This window comes from Myodes glareolus, chromosome 24 (genome assembly GCF_982192425.1).
Source record: "Myodes glareolus chromosome 24, mMyoGla1.1, whole genome shotgun sequence".
Taxonomy (NCBI): Eukaryota; Metazoa; Chordata; class Mammalia; order Rodentia; family Cricetidae; genus Myodes; species Myodes glareolus.
Window position 1 is genome coordinate 8955943 of NC_142049.1, and position 13857 is coordinate 8969799.

General features: G+C 42.4%; 1 protein-coding gene across 27 annotated transcripts in view; it reads left to right on the plus strand.

Annotated features, from left to right (window-relative positions):
- Positions 1-13857, plus strand: part of Dlg2 (discs large MAGUK scaffold protein 2) — a 1777227-nt gene that overhangs the window by 1453004 nt on the left and 310366 nt on the right. For all 27 annotated transcript variants that reach the window (XM_085683002.2, XM_085683004.2, XM_085683006.2 and 24 more), the window contains one exon: positions 5220-5376. In XM_085683002.2, coding sequence (XP_085539128.1) covers positions 5220-5376 — 157 coding nt within the window. The remainder of the gene's footprint in view (positions 1-5219; positions 5377-13857) is intronic.

The window sequence follows — 13857 nt, forward strand, 5'->3', positions numbered from 1 at the left end:
CCTGCTTCACTCAATCCCCAATTAAAACCCTAGCAAGAAAGAAATACATTTGCATAAATAATCATCATCTGAAATGCAGGCCTCAATCACTGTGGGAGTTTGTGTATTGTCTCAATAGCCATTTCCTGTATTTCTCCTCACTGTGAGTCTCTTGCTGAGCTGGGGGAGTGCTTATGCCTGGGCTCCAGTACTCAGTCTGGGGAAGTACCTGTGAGCTAGCCACCACCCTGTATTGCTGCGCTCCTGCTACACATGCAATGCACAGTCTGCCCAAGGACCAGATGACACATGTACTGTCCGCTCCTCGCTAATCATCCCTCTTCTTTAATTGATAAATATTAAAAAAAAAACTTTGAACATAAAAAACCCAGCAAACTGAAAATCTCCAAAAGCTAGAAAACCATCTGAAGAAGAAGCAAACTGTCTCACAGAAGGCATGAAAGGGCAGGAATGAGTTCCTAGAACTTCCATTTTTTTTCTTGTATCTTATATACAATGGAAAGACACTGGAGAATCCTGTATTCTTAACTGCCAACAGGCACAAACAAGCCAAAACCCTAAACTCAACCCTTTCTCTCCAGACTAGGATCTGGGAGAAGGATGAGTTCCCAAAAAAAGAGGAGAATTCTTTTATTTTTATAAACTTTTCATACAATATGTTTTTATCACATCCTTTACCCTAACCTAGGTCGACCAAATCCTCCCCATCTCCCTACCTGCCTATTGTATGTCAAGACTTTTCCTGGAAAGACACAGCATACCCACCCACTACCCCCAGACAGGAAGCCCACAACAGACCAAAGTAGAGATACCACCACAGTCCACCTTGGTGTACCAATGAGTTTTGTTGGGATTGCTTACAGGAGTGCAGTTAATGGGTTATTTCCAGAAGCAGAAGTAATTATTCACTTGAATCACCAAAGCCCTTCCCAGACTAGGTAACCGCTCACAAAAGCTGGGAAGCTGGAGCACATTACAGAACAGAACGTTTCAGCCACTCTACATACTGGAGAATGTTCTTTCAAGTGCCTCAATTGACCTAATCCTCTAAGATCCAGGGCACTCAGCAGGTTTCTGTGTCTTACAGCCAGTCAGTCTGATCTCAGTCTTCTTTGTAGCAGCCTATCTTGTCTCAGAGGCACTCTTAGCAGTCTTTATTGTTTGCTTGTGGGAAGAATAGGCCTAGTGTATCTGGTCAGTTTCAGGGACTTCCTGAAGCTGTTTTTGAGTTGTTTACTTTAAGTTTTAAGCAGCTTCTCTCTAGTATGGAGTGTTTCTGTCTCAGAGGAAACTGCTACACAACACCCAACTTCATGTTCTCTCTCTTCTTCCCTGCCCCCTACCCTTGCTCAACAAACAATAAAAGTGAAACAAAAAAACAAACACTAGGTTAAGACTAAACAGACAAAAAGCACCAAATAATAACAACAACAAAAAACAAAGACTCCATTTTGTCTTGGCCTACTTCTCCTGACTATGAGGCCTGCCCTGGAGTGTAGCGGAGATACCCAGCATCACTCTATTAGAGAAAACTTACCTCCCCTTTCCCAGTTGGTATCAATTGCAAACAGCTTCTCTTTGGTTAAGGTGGGACTTCTCACTGCCAGGATTTTGTCTGACTTAAACGTACGCGGTTATTGTGCATGCTGTCACAGTTTTAATAATGCTATTCCGACCCTACTGTAGGCAAGCATACAAGGAAGGAAGTCTCTCCCCGCTGTGCAAGCATGAGTCTTCCCAGAGAGGTAAACTTCTCTATATCTCTGCCAAGTAGCCAGGGAAAACAATTATAAGATAGCTATCTTCTTACTTCTTCCACTGAACAGACAGAATGAGAACTGAACTTTTACCCAGACCAGCATTAGTGCGGCAGAAAGGGGAAGGGGAAAGTCGTACTACATTTGAGAAATGTCCCCCACAGGCTCATGTAGTTGAGTGCTAAGTACCTTGTTGGTGATGCTGATTGGGGAGGTTATGGATGGTAGGGTCCGCGAGCAGTCCCATAAAAGACCACCAGTCACAAATGCAATCAGCAAGAACGTTTACTAAGAAGTTCCAGCATGCAGGGGTCAACCATCTGATATGGTGGGGGTTGGGGGGACCAACAGACAACCGGCCCTGTTAGAGTCAGTCCCGTTATAAGAGGGGTTGGCCACTTTAAAGGAACCTTTAAGAAGTAGAGACTTAAGAGAGAAATTGTGTCACTGGGGGCGGGCTTTAGGTTTTAGAACCACACCTTGCTTCCTGTTCTGTCCCACTACTTCCTGTGTGTGGATAAAAACGTGGTCCTTTTGTCTCTGGCTACCATGCCTTCCCTATCACCATGGATTCTATCCCACTAGAACTATAAGTTAATAGAAACCCTCCCTTCCCTGAGTATATTTTGGTCATAGTAGTTTCTCACAGAAATAGGAAAAAAACAAACAAAAACAAAACAAAACAACAACAACAAACAACCTAGCAGGTCTTGAAACCTTGGCCTGTCTGGTTGTGTCAGCAGCACCCCTATGGAAACTGAGCTCTATCCCAACTTCATACGATGCCTGGACTCCAGTACACACTCTAGTGAAGGATATGTGAGTTAGCAACCACCCTGAAATTCTCCTGTTACATATGCGAGAGAAGGCAGAATCGCTGAAATTCTCCGTTGCTCCCCTCTCTGGTAGGGAGCTAAACTCTCAGACTCCCCAGCTGGCGTGGGCGAAATGCTCCGCAGGGGAAGCATCGTTCAACGTAAAATACATCAGCTCCCTACAGAAAACATTATACAGGCTCCAGCACCTGTCAGCTTATTACCAAAAATGTCTTAGCCCCCTAAACCCCGGGAGCCTCCAAAGAGAAAAGACAGCCAACACTTGCCAGCACTCGATGACACTGGAATTGACTGACAAGAATTTTTGGAGCCATTATCATAGCTCATCATAGTGGTGTCCTGGTTCTTCTTTGACATCAGAATCCGCACATACTAAGGTCTGGGTATTGTCAGTACCTTCTCAATCTGCAGTGCCTACATTTGGGTACCTGCATGACTACCGGAATCCTCATCTTAGTCCTTCTCAAACATTTCCTGCACAGCCTGCACAGCCTAGGCTGAGAATCCATCACCGGATATCGCTCTGCTTCCTCTTTTTTCTCCAAATACTGATTTCTAACCTAATAAAGAATAAGTTCATTTGCTGGCTCTGTGGCTTATTATCAGAAAGCAATTCCACCAGGACACGAATATTTCATGTATTTTGAAAACATTTTGATAACCCACCCACCTCGAAAAAGTCCTGGTCTAGTTAGTTAGTGCCTATCCAATATAGAATATAGTGAATTAACTATATGTCAGTTTTCCTTTGACAACATAGCCCTATTTACCATATTACTTAAGGTTTAAGCTTGGATGTGCATTTTACATTCTTATAATGAGGTTCAACATAGATCTATCATTTTAAGCATGGAGATGTGCTTACAAATAAACTTGCCTTATTAGCATAACGACATATGGGATGGTATTTACTAGCCACATATCATTGAGAGGAAAATAAAGGAACTTTAGCAATTGGAACTGAGATGCTTAGAGGAGAAAGGTGGATGTCAGAAAGGCTCTTTGGTCACATTTAAGGCTGACAGGACACATTTTTTGTTGTTGTTGTTGCTGTTAAGGAAAATTGAATGAAGAACTGGTGGGATGACTCGGCTGGTAAAAATTAACTGAGTGCAGCCAGGGAGTGGTGGCTCACACCTTTAGTCCCAGCGCTCGGGAGGCTGAGGCAGTGATAGGGGGTCTCTGTAGTTCAAGGCCAGCCTAGAACTCTACAGAGCGAGTTCTAGGACAGGCTCCAAAGCTACACAGAGAAACCCTGTCTCAAAAAATTAAAAAAAAAAAAACAAGTAACTTACAGCACTAGCCTGACAATGTGAGGTTGATCCTTAGAACTCATAGAAAAATGAACCAACTCCCAAAAGCTGGCCTCTGGAACACACACACACGTACACACACACACAAAATAATAATAATAATAATAATAATAATAATAATTTTTTTAAAAATTGAATGAGGTGCAGGAGAAATGTCTTACTCAGTTGGGAAAGTGTTTGCCAAGTAAGTAAGCATCTGACATGTGTTCAAACCCCAGGACCTACAAAAATATCCAGGCTCAATGGCACACACTTGTAACCTCACTACTAGAGGCAGAAACAGGTGACTGCCTGGGGCTAGTCAGTCAGCTTAACCTAATCAGTGAGTTCAAAGTCAGTGAGAAATACTCAGGAAGTAGACAGTGCCTTGGGACTGTCACCTGAAGTCCACCACTTCTAGCCTCCACACATGTATGTCACTGGCACACACATGAACACTAATGTATATAGCAAAGCGGGGGAATGAGTCACCAGTGTGTTCTTTAATCCAGGTGTTTTGTTTTGTTTTTCTGGGGGTTTGTTGATGTTGTTGTTGTTGTTGTTTGCTTAGTCTTGTCTTGTTTGTTTGGTTTGGGTTCTTGGTTTTTCTAGGACCCTCAATTCACATTTGTCTCCATCTGCTGAAGAGTGTCTCCACAGGGGTGTGTGACCATCAGCTGGAACAGGAAATGCCTCACTATCATCCCCTCACGCCTGCATCCCGTGACTTCTCTTTCTGACAGTTACTTAATAGCCCTCTCCCCTTCCCCATGCCCGACCACATCTTTCTTCAAGTTCCGCTCTCCTCTGTCACTCGCTTGCATCCTCACTGTGGCCAGCCCTCCTCCTTTCCCTGTTTTATGCATCCCAGCTGGTTTTCCCGCCTCCCATCAAGTCAACAGTGCACATGACCACTTCTTAATCTTCTTCATTGAAGCAGTCTTGCTGCCTCAGAAATTCCAGTGCTTTCCACCACTGGCAAGGTCCAGTCTGATGGATACCTCTCCTCTCCTCATCTCTCCTTTATTTCTTTGTCTACTGAGTATTGTATGGTCAATACAATCACAGAGACTTTAGAAGAGAAAAGAGGAAGAAATGCCGCTTGAAGGTGTTTCAGAAATGGTGTTGCATGAGATGCTGATGGTTGTGATGAAAACTCGGATATCTGCCCTCATGGGTCTTTTCGTCATCTGCAAGTGCATCCCTACCATGGGAAGCCACCGTCACTGTAGCAGGTGGTGAGCAGCTGGTACCGCATATTCTCACAATAGTAGAAGAAAGCGGAATCTGAGCAGGGTCACCCTGTGAGCTGTGTTCTCCGTTTGTTTCTACAGGGAGCCCCGCAAGGTAGTCCTTCACAAAGGCTCCACTGGCCTGGGCTTCAACATTGTGGGCGGGGAAGATGGAGAAGGTATTTTTGTATCCTTCATTCTGGCCGGTGGACCAGCAGACCTGAGTGGGGAGCTCCAGAGAGGTGACCAGATCTTATCGGTGAGTATGTCTCTTTCATGTTCTTTCTTTTCATCCACTCCTAGCATCGACTATGAGACCATTGTCACTGAGGTGGTCCAGAGGTCCTCGATGATGGTGACTTTACCTCTCTTGGATAAAGGTGGAGGTTCTAGCGTCCTCTTTTAGATGGTCCTATGTATCTGTGTGCAATAGAATATTGAGAAGCAGACCTTATTAAAATGGTATATTGTTTACTTATTGAAAGATAACCTCCCAAGAACTTGTGACCACCTTCCTCAAACTGCAGTTTTACATTATAGTTTGGCGCACATAAGAAGAATGTGAGAAAATATGTACGAAAATGTGACAGGGTGTGGCAATGGTGATCAGGGGCAGTGGGCAGCATTCGCCTAAGTCCAAGAATTACTATCAACAGCAACCAAAAATGTAAAGAATTACCAATAAAACTTTCTTCGCATCTATTATTTACTACTAATTTTATTAAAGTGAAGTTTAAGGTCATTTTACTAAGGTATCTGAAAAACAAAAACATGTACCTATTTAGTATATACACCTGAATGTCTTTTAGAAGAATATGTGTTTCCCTGAATCTCTAACTCTTACCACAGGGTACCACGATGAATATATCCATCACCTCTAATCATTTCTCCTAGTATTCTGTCTGTGGTGTAACCACTTAGAACACACTCATTTTACATCGAACACATTAAAAAATGTAAAGCAGGCTAGATAAATGGCTCGGTCTGTAAGATTCAGGACACCAGCACTCATAAAAAGAAAGTAGTACACACCTGTAACCCCAGTGATTCTGAAGTGGAGAGAGGAAGATCTTTGGGGAGAATGACAAAGAAAAATTGTTGCCAGAGGTAACCGTCCCACCAGGTCCCACAGCCATTTAGTCCCAAATAAACACACAGAGGTCTACATTAATCATAAACTGGTTGGCCTAGTAGCTCAGGCTTCTTATTAACTCTTATAACTTATATTAGCCCATAATTCTTGTCTGTGTTAGCCACGTGGCTTGGTACCTTTTTCAGGGAGGCAGTCACATCTTGCTTAGTCTGTGTCTGGCTTCCTCTGTGTCTGGGTGGCTACTGAGAAAGCTGACTAAGCTTTCCTCTTCCCAGAATTCTCCTGTTCTCATTGCCCTGCCTCTACTTCCTGCCTGGTTGCCCCAACTATACTTCCTGCATGGCGACTGGCCAATCAGCATTTTATTAAACAAGTACAAGAAACAAATCTTTACAGGGTAAAACCACTGTCCCACAGCAGCGTCAACCTCTGGTCTACACACATACACACACACACACACACACACACACACACTACACACTATGAAAAGAATTAAATATATAATACATACAGTATTATTAATTCTAAGGTACTATGCTATATCATAGATTTAGAGATCTTATTTTTCTTTCATAGCTATAAAATTTTTTTCAGGTCTCACAAAGGATCTCCCTACATTTACATGAGAGAATCAGGCTCTCTAATACTGAGCAACATCAAAATTTAGCAAGTTAATGCATACAATTAATTTCCTACCTATCAAAAATACAAGTAAAATTTCAAAGTGAATGTCCAGTTCTATTTGCCCTCCCCTTTCTTGCTTCCTCCCTTTTGTGTTTTCTTTTCTTTTCTTTTTTTTGCTTCCTTTTACTCTCTTGTGTATGTTCATGTACTTACTGACTGTCTCCACTACATAAAGCACCCTCCCTGGTGCAGAGGATAGTTAAATCTATTGTGAATGTTCATAATCGTATTAGAGTTTTTAGTAATAATGTAAATAATAGAGAATTATATAAAGATTCTAGTTCTTATAGAAGATTACTGTTCATAATTCAATAAAAGCACATAGCTTTTTGTTCTCATTGTGTACTCAGAAAAAATTGTTTTCATTTTATAGCTGTAATTTATAGACAGAATTTTCCAAGATGCCTTAATTTGTTAGCTTTTATTCTATTCCCTTAAACAAATGAACAAATTCCTCTCCTTCCATTCTGTTGCTACCTCTTTCTTTCTCTATCCCTACCGTATACTCTTCTCTTTCTCTCTCTCTCTCTCTCTCTCTCTCTCTCTCTTTCACACACACACACACACACACACACACACACACACACACACATGCACACACACAATTTCCCTGAAAAGTGCACTGCAGTTGACCTGAATACAGAGAGTCCCAGAAGCCCATGTGGATGGCCTGACCTTGTATGTGATCATTATGACTCTCCCGCAACGCAGACCTCTGCCATCCAAGAGCCTGCAGCTCACTGGATGCCGAGTCTGAGAGATGTGATGTAAGGTCTCATGCCAGGGCCTTTTTCTGTCTTTCAAGAGCTGAGCTGTGTCTTTGACACTTAAATGGCATACAATATATACTAGGCAGCTATTCAGCCTTATCACCTATATTGTGAGCATGTCTCTTTCTTTACTACCTGGTAAGATCTCTGAGAGAAAATTCGCTGTCTTAAAGGAGTTTGTATTCTCAACATTTAGTACAGTGACTTTCATAGCATCTGCTCAAAATAAGTCATTATAGCCTGAGAGTCCGATTCTGCAATCCCCTGTAAGTAGACAGAAACCTTAAGTAGACATACAAGGAAATTTATCTCTGGGTGGCCGTCCTGTCATCTCCTCATGGTCAGCACTTACACGGTCACAGCACATTCTCACACAGCAGAGCTAGAAGCACTTTTCCCTGCATTTAGCCATGTCTGTCCTTAAGGAGATGCCGACTCTCATGGTAAGTTCCTGTTTCTCCAGCTTTCCTCACTGGAGTGGGGATTCCAGAAGGACAAATGATTTCCCCGCAGCTCCACCACTACTGACTGTGTCACTGGACTCAGACGCACTCCTCTTGACCCAAAGCCCAAGTCCTCTCTCCACACAGCAATCTCAACATGCTGCCTGCAGAACACAGCCATTCCCTTGATGCTCACTGCTCTGAACCCATGCTGTGGTTGGAAACTCCAACGCGCTGATACGTGTGGTGCTTTTTACTCAGGCAGTATTTACAACTAATTTAATCAAATGACCACACTAAACATTATTATACTCAGAGTAAGGCTGATGTCATGAAAGTGATATCAGATTCTCTACTTCTGCCAAATTAGGAAACCTAGAAAGCCATGGGTTTTATTCTGACTTCTATACAATGTGACAAAATACAGAGGCTAAGGATTGTGTATGACTCTAAAGAAAAAAACTCAAAATTATTTATGCCTTTAAAGATAGATTATCAAATTAAATATTAATTTTAGGACCACAAATCAAGTAAGGGATGAAACCATGGAACTGTGGAACTATCTTGAAAATTAGAATTCGTAAGACATGACAGTCTCTGGATTTCTGAGAGCATACCCTTTATTATACACAACATCTGCAAAAGCATTAGATACCAAAAAATATTATCTGGAAGTTATTACCCCTTTCAAGGAAAGAGGGAACATTTGTTTTTCTTTTTAACTTGCTTGAGTTTATTTAACTTTCAGTAGCAAGTATCTAACTTCAAGTTAAGTATTCTAGTTTCATTGGGTAACTGTCAGAGAAAAAAAGAGACTTTGATAGGCTCCGCTGATATAAAGGATGGGAAGGAAGCTACAAATTAGAATTATGAATGTGCAATGTGCAAGATAGACGATTTCACATCCACAGTTTAAACTAGACGTTAAGAGGAAGGTGTGCATTCCCAGAAAACACAAACAAAGACTCTCACAATCAAAGCTAAATAAAAACTCTATATATGACACTGAGTCACGTAAGATTAATTTTCAAATTATTCATGTTAACAAACCTAAAAAGTTCAGACAGAGGGAAGAGTTGTTGGAGTAGGTTTTGCTCTCGGGCAGTCTTCACGGAGAAGAGAGCTGTGTGCTAGATGGTAACTTTAAGATCAAGGGCAGACAGAAAACCTAGACAACAAAGAGGACCCTAAGAGATGCGTGGATCCACACAGGAAGGAGAAAAAAACAAGATCTCCTGAGTAAATTTGGAGCGTGGGGGTCACAGGGAATGGTAGAAGGGGAGAGGGGAGGGAAGGAGAGGAGTGAAGAAAAATGTACAGCTCAATAAAAACAAAAAAAAACTTTAAAAATATACTAATAAAGGAAAATCTTTTTAATGATAAAATATCAAAGGCATAATATTCACACCAGAATAACTCCACCATGCAGACTATAGACTTTTCCTGGTAATTTATTTCATAATGGCTTACAGTGGGTCAGTTCTAGTGTGCTTGCTTTTCTCTCTCTCTCTCTCTCTCTCTCTCTCTCTCTCTCTCTCTCTCTCTCCTGCATGTCACATGGTAAGTCTTCCTTCAGTGATGCTATTCACTGCTAACAACTCTCAATTAAGAGTGATTTTAATATAATATTTTGATTTTTTTGAGAATTACCTACATGTATATATCTTCATCAAATCCACCCCCTCTTTTCTTACTCCTTCTGGACCAACTCCAGTGACTCCCAACTTCTTGTCTTCCATTTTCCTTTCTTTATTCTTTTCTAAATAATCCTATTAAATGCATAGTGGTAGTGCGAGCCCACACACTGGAGCACTGATATCCTACCAGAGGCCATACCGTCGAAAAATGCCCCGCCCCCAGCAGCCGCAACCAGCTTGATCTGGGGCAGGTTTAACAAGCAACTACAGCTGCTGTGAATTCCTGAGTGCAGCAGCTGGGTCACTCTCAGGGGACATTGCTTCCCAGAAGTCCTCCCAACTTCTGGATCTTTCCATCTTTCTACCCTCTGTCCGAAACATTTCCTGAGCTTCCAGATAAGCATTGTGATGCGTATAGATATTTCCGGTGTTTTTAAAGTATCAGATAACCATGACTAAGGTAGAATTGGTATGGCTTAGATATTTTTTTTCTTTTAGACAGGGTTTAGACTAGGTCTGTACCCCACCCCCCAAAACAATGCTTCACAAATACTTGTAGTGGTTTGCTGCCATGGTTACTTAGTGCCACGTGTCTTCACTGAAGAACTTGGCAAAACATCTGTGCACCAATGTGCCCTGGAACTGTCCTAAAGACAGAAAAGTCAGGAGATGGTTTTCCAAACTTTCTTAGCTACCAAATCCTTACCTAACAAATACCTTGAAGGACAGTAAGGTCAGAAGTGTGTGGGTAGATACTTTTATATTTCCCATAGTTAACCATTTCGTGTATGTATGTATATATATATATATATATATATATATATATATATATATTTAAATTTAACACAGTGTAATGGGTTTCATCATGACGTTTTCATCCTTATATGCCAATTCACATGGATCTTTGCCCCCCCCCCGCACTTCCCTCCCCTGTCCCACCTTCCTCATCTTTCTAGACCCCTCCCAACCGCTCCAATCACCCTCCCTCTTTCCTTCACCCCACTCCCCTTGCAGACGCAGGATAGTGGGCGCCATCTAGTGGTCAGTGTTGCATACCGTCTGAATACATTGCCTGTCAGCTTGAAGCAGCGCTCCACTGTGGAGACTTATTCCTGATCCCCACCAGAACTCCCGTCCAGAAGTAGTTAAGATAATGAAAGGTTTTTAAAAACCTTTTAAACTAAGGTTACATTTCAAACATGTACTGTGAGTGGTCTTTTCTCTATAATTTCTCCTTTACATATTTTACTTCTTAGAGATTCATTGTAGAAAGAAATTCCAGGCATTGAACCATCTTCTTAAAGTATCCTCAGGGCTGATTTTTGGCATTCATTGGACAAATACATTAAGCAGCACAGTGGCATCCTTGGGCATTCTTCCTGCAGAAGGAAACATAGAAAGGCTTTCTGGTCTTGTTTGTTTCTGTGCTTTGTTAGGGGAGAAATGTGAAACCAAGTGTGTTCTTGAAACTGGGAAACCCAGAAGCACAACACCATCATCGCCTGGGGCCCGCCTTGCTACTCTGTAACAGAAAAGACAGTGTCACATGACAACACAAAGAAGCTTGCAAGCTGCTTCCCTCCCTTCCTGTAAAGCCCCTAATGCTAGCCTGAGTGCCCCATCCCATCCCAATTACTTTCCAAAGGCCCAGTAATTTCCAAATACAGTTAAGGCTAATTTAAGGTGTCAGTTTGCAACACGTGACCCTGATTTGTACGTTTAACCCCCAAAGTCCCGCTCTGCCCGAAGAGTCCTCTAATCTTGCTGGTTGTCAGGGAGTCCAAAATCACCTGGGTCACACACAATCTTCCAGTTTTTGGAACGAACAAGCCTTTCACACTGTATCGGATCCTTTCTTGGCTTTTCTAAAGCCTTCGTAAATGCTAAAATGTTAATGTGGTATACAAGGCACGGAGGCATCTGGCTTCTGTCCACCAGTATGGCCTCATTTACGTGACTTCCTCACACTCCAGTCACCCTGGGTTTTTTTTCACCTCTAGCTGGGGGTACTGCTGCAAACCCTTAGCATCAGGATCTACCCTGCAGGCCGTCCATACAATGGCCAGTCACAGTATCACAACTGAAAGCACATGCGTGAGAAGGTATAGCGGTCCAAGCAGCCAGGCTTCTGAGTCGCTCAGGAAGGCTCAGAGCAGAATTACTCAGCTAGCTCTCGAGACACTTTTAACGATTGTGACAAGAGCCAGAACTGCGTTGAGAAGCAAGGTCTGACCTCTCTCCTGCTCTCAAAATCCTCTGATAAGGAACTTTGAGTAAATAGGGTTCTTCTGCTCTCTAAAAAAGACTGCAGAGTTAGATTGACCATGCTCCTTTTGGGACACATCCCCCACTCTCTGGCATAGAATCTAGCTGTGTGACATAGAAAATAGGGAAGAAGCTCAAGAAACATAATGGGCACAGTGAGAGCCAAGGCTGGCGTTGCTGCTTTGCAGCTACATTCCTGAAGTCCCACTTATTAGAAGTGTCATTACCGTACATAATGCAGCTCAAGTTGAAAGGGTGGAGCGAAAACTGGCACAGCCGTGAGTATGCACTTCCAGGCGCACTGGGGAGGTGTCCCACAGGACGACTGCGGAGCTACGCGGCTGTAAACAGCCTTCTCAAGCCTAAATTCCAATCCGGGGAAACTAGCTAGCACCATCTTGTCTCAAAGCAGTATTTCTAAACCGTGCGTGTGTAGCACCAGATCTGTGAGAATACTCCATGCAAGGTGTTCGCGAGCCAACAAGGACTCAGAGAAACCCAAAAGAAATAAAGAGACTCTAAAAGTGCTTTCTAGTCCTATTGAATTTAAGGACCATTCCCCCCTGGAACACAGATTATTATCGTATGAACTGGGTTCTGGAGATTCTGCCTTAAACTAATCTCTACAAAACTCAAGCATGTGTTTACTGTGGGAGAAATAAGATGGAGACTGTAAAGTCCTTATAGAGTTTCTACTAATTGAATAAAGTGGCAAAGGGTTGAGGACAAGGTACAAAAGTGTAGTTAATGTCCTCAGTGAGCGTAGAGTGGTAGAGCCTCAGAAAAACCAGACATGAGAAGAGGTGGCTTCCAATATAGGAAGTTTATATAAGCTGTCCAGACCCCCTGGGCCCAGTTTGGGGACCTGGGAAGACTTGAATAGGGGCTGCTTTTCTACAGAGGGGACCAGAAGGCAGAAGAAATAGAGAATCTGAGATAAAACACCTACATCAGCTGGATAATCACTTCACAGCAAACACTGTAGTAAATACTGCAGCTGCAATCTCTTGAATCCCTCAATCACTTGGTCAACTGGAAGGCTCAGAGAAATTCAATAATGTCCCTGAGATCACACCAATTATCGGTACTGACGGGGGTGTTTGAACGGCTATTGCTTCTGATCTCAAGCTGATACCCTTATTGCAACTCCAGACTTCAGAAAGGAAATTGAATGTGGCACTTCGTTTATGTCTCGAGACTGTCCACACTCAGTTATCGGGGGAAAACACACACACACACACACACACACACACACACACACATAATACCACTGTAATAGAGCACTTATAAAGAGATGTGTGAGCCACATAGGAAGCCACTGTGCCTATGGTCTCCAAGACACATCCAAACGTCTTAGATATGTCACCAGAGATCAAGACTGCCTCTCATTTACTTCTGTATCCCCATCAGTGAGTCTGGACCCAGGTCATCAAAAGACCTAAGAAAGCACAGGACAACTCTCCGTGGTATTATCTGGACCTCTAACCCACTGACTCTGCCTACCCTGAAGATTCAAACTATCCTAAAGTTTTAAGCTTTCTAGTTGATGAAATGTATTTTACCAATTCAGACAGATCTTAATTAGTAGGAAATCGTGTAAATCAGAAAAATATTAAATATTGTGCTACAGACTTAAAAACTAAAAAAAAAGTTTCTTTTAAATTAGATTATGACTTATTCTTTTTTTAAAAAAAAAATGGTCCATTTGGGTGATAGGAGCTTCTATACAACCTAACTCCTCTTGGTAGACATTCAGAATGTGCTGTGACAGCTGGTCCCAGACAAAGGGCAAAGCTTACCAAGAGATTTCTGCTTTGAGAAAAGGGGCAGCCGTCACCTAAAATGGAG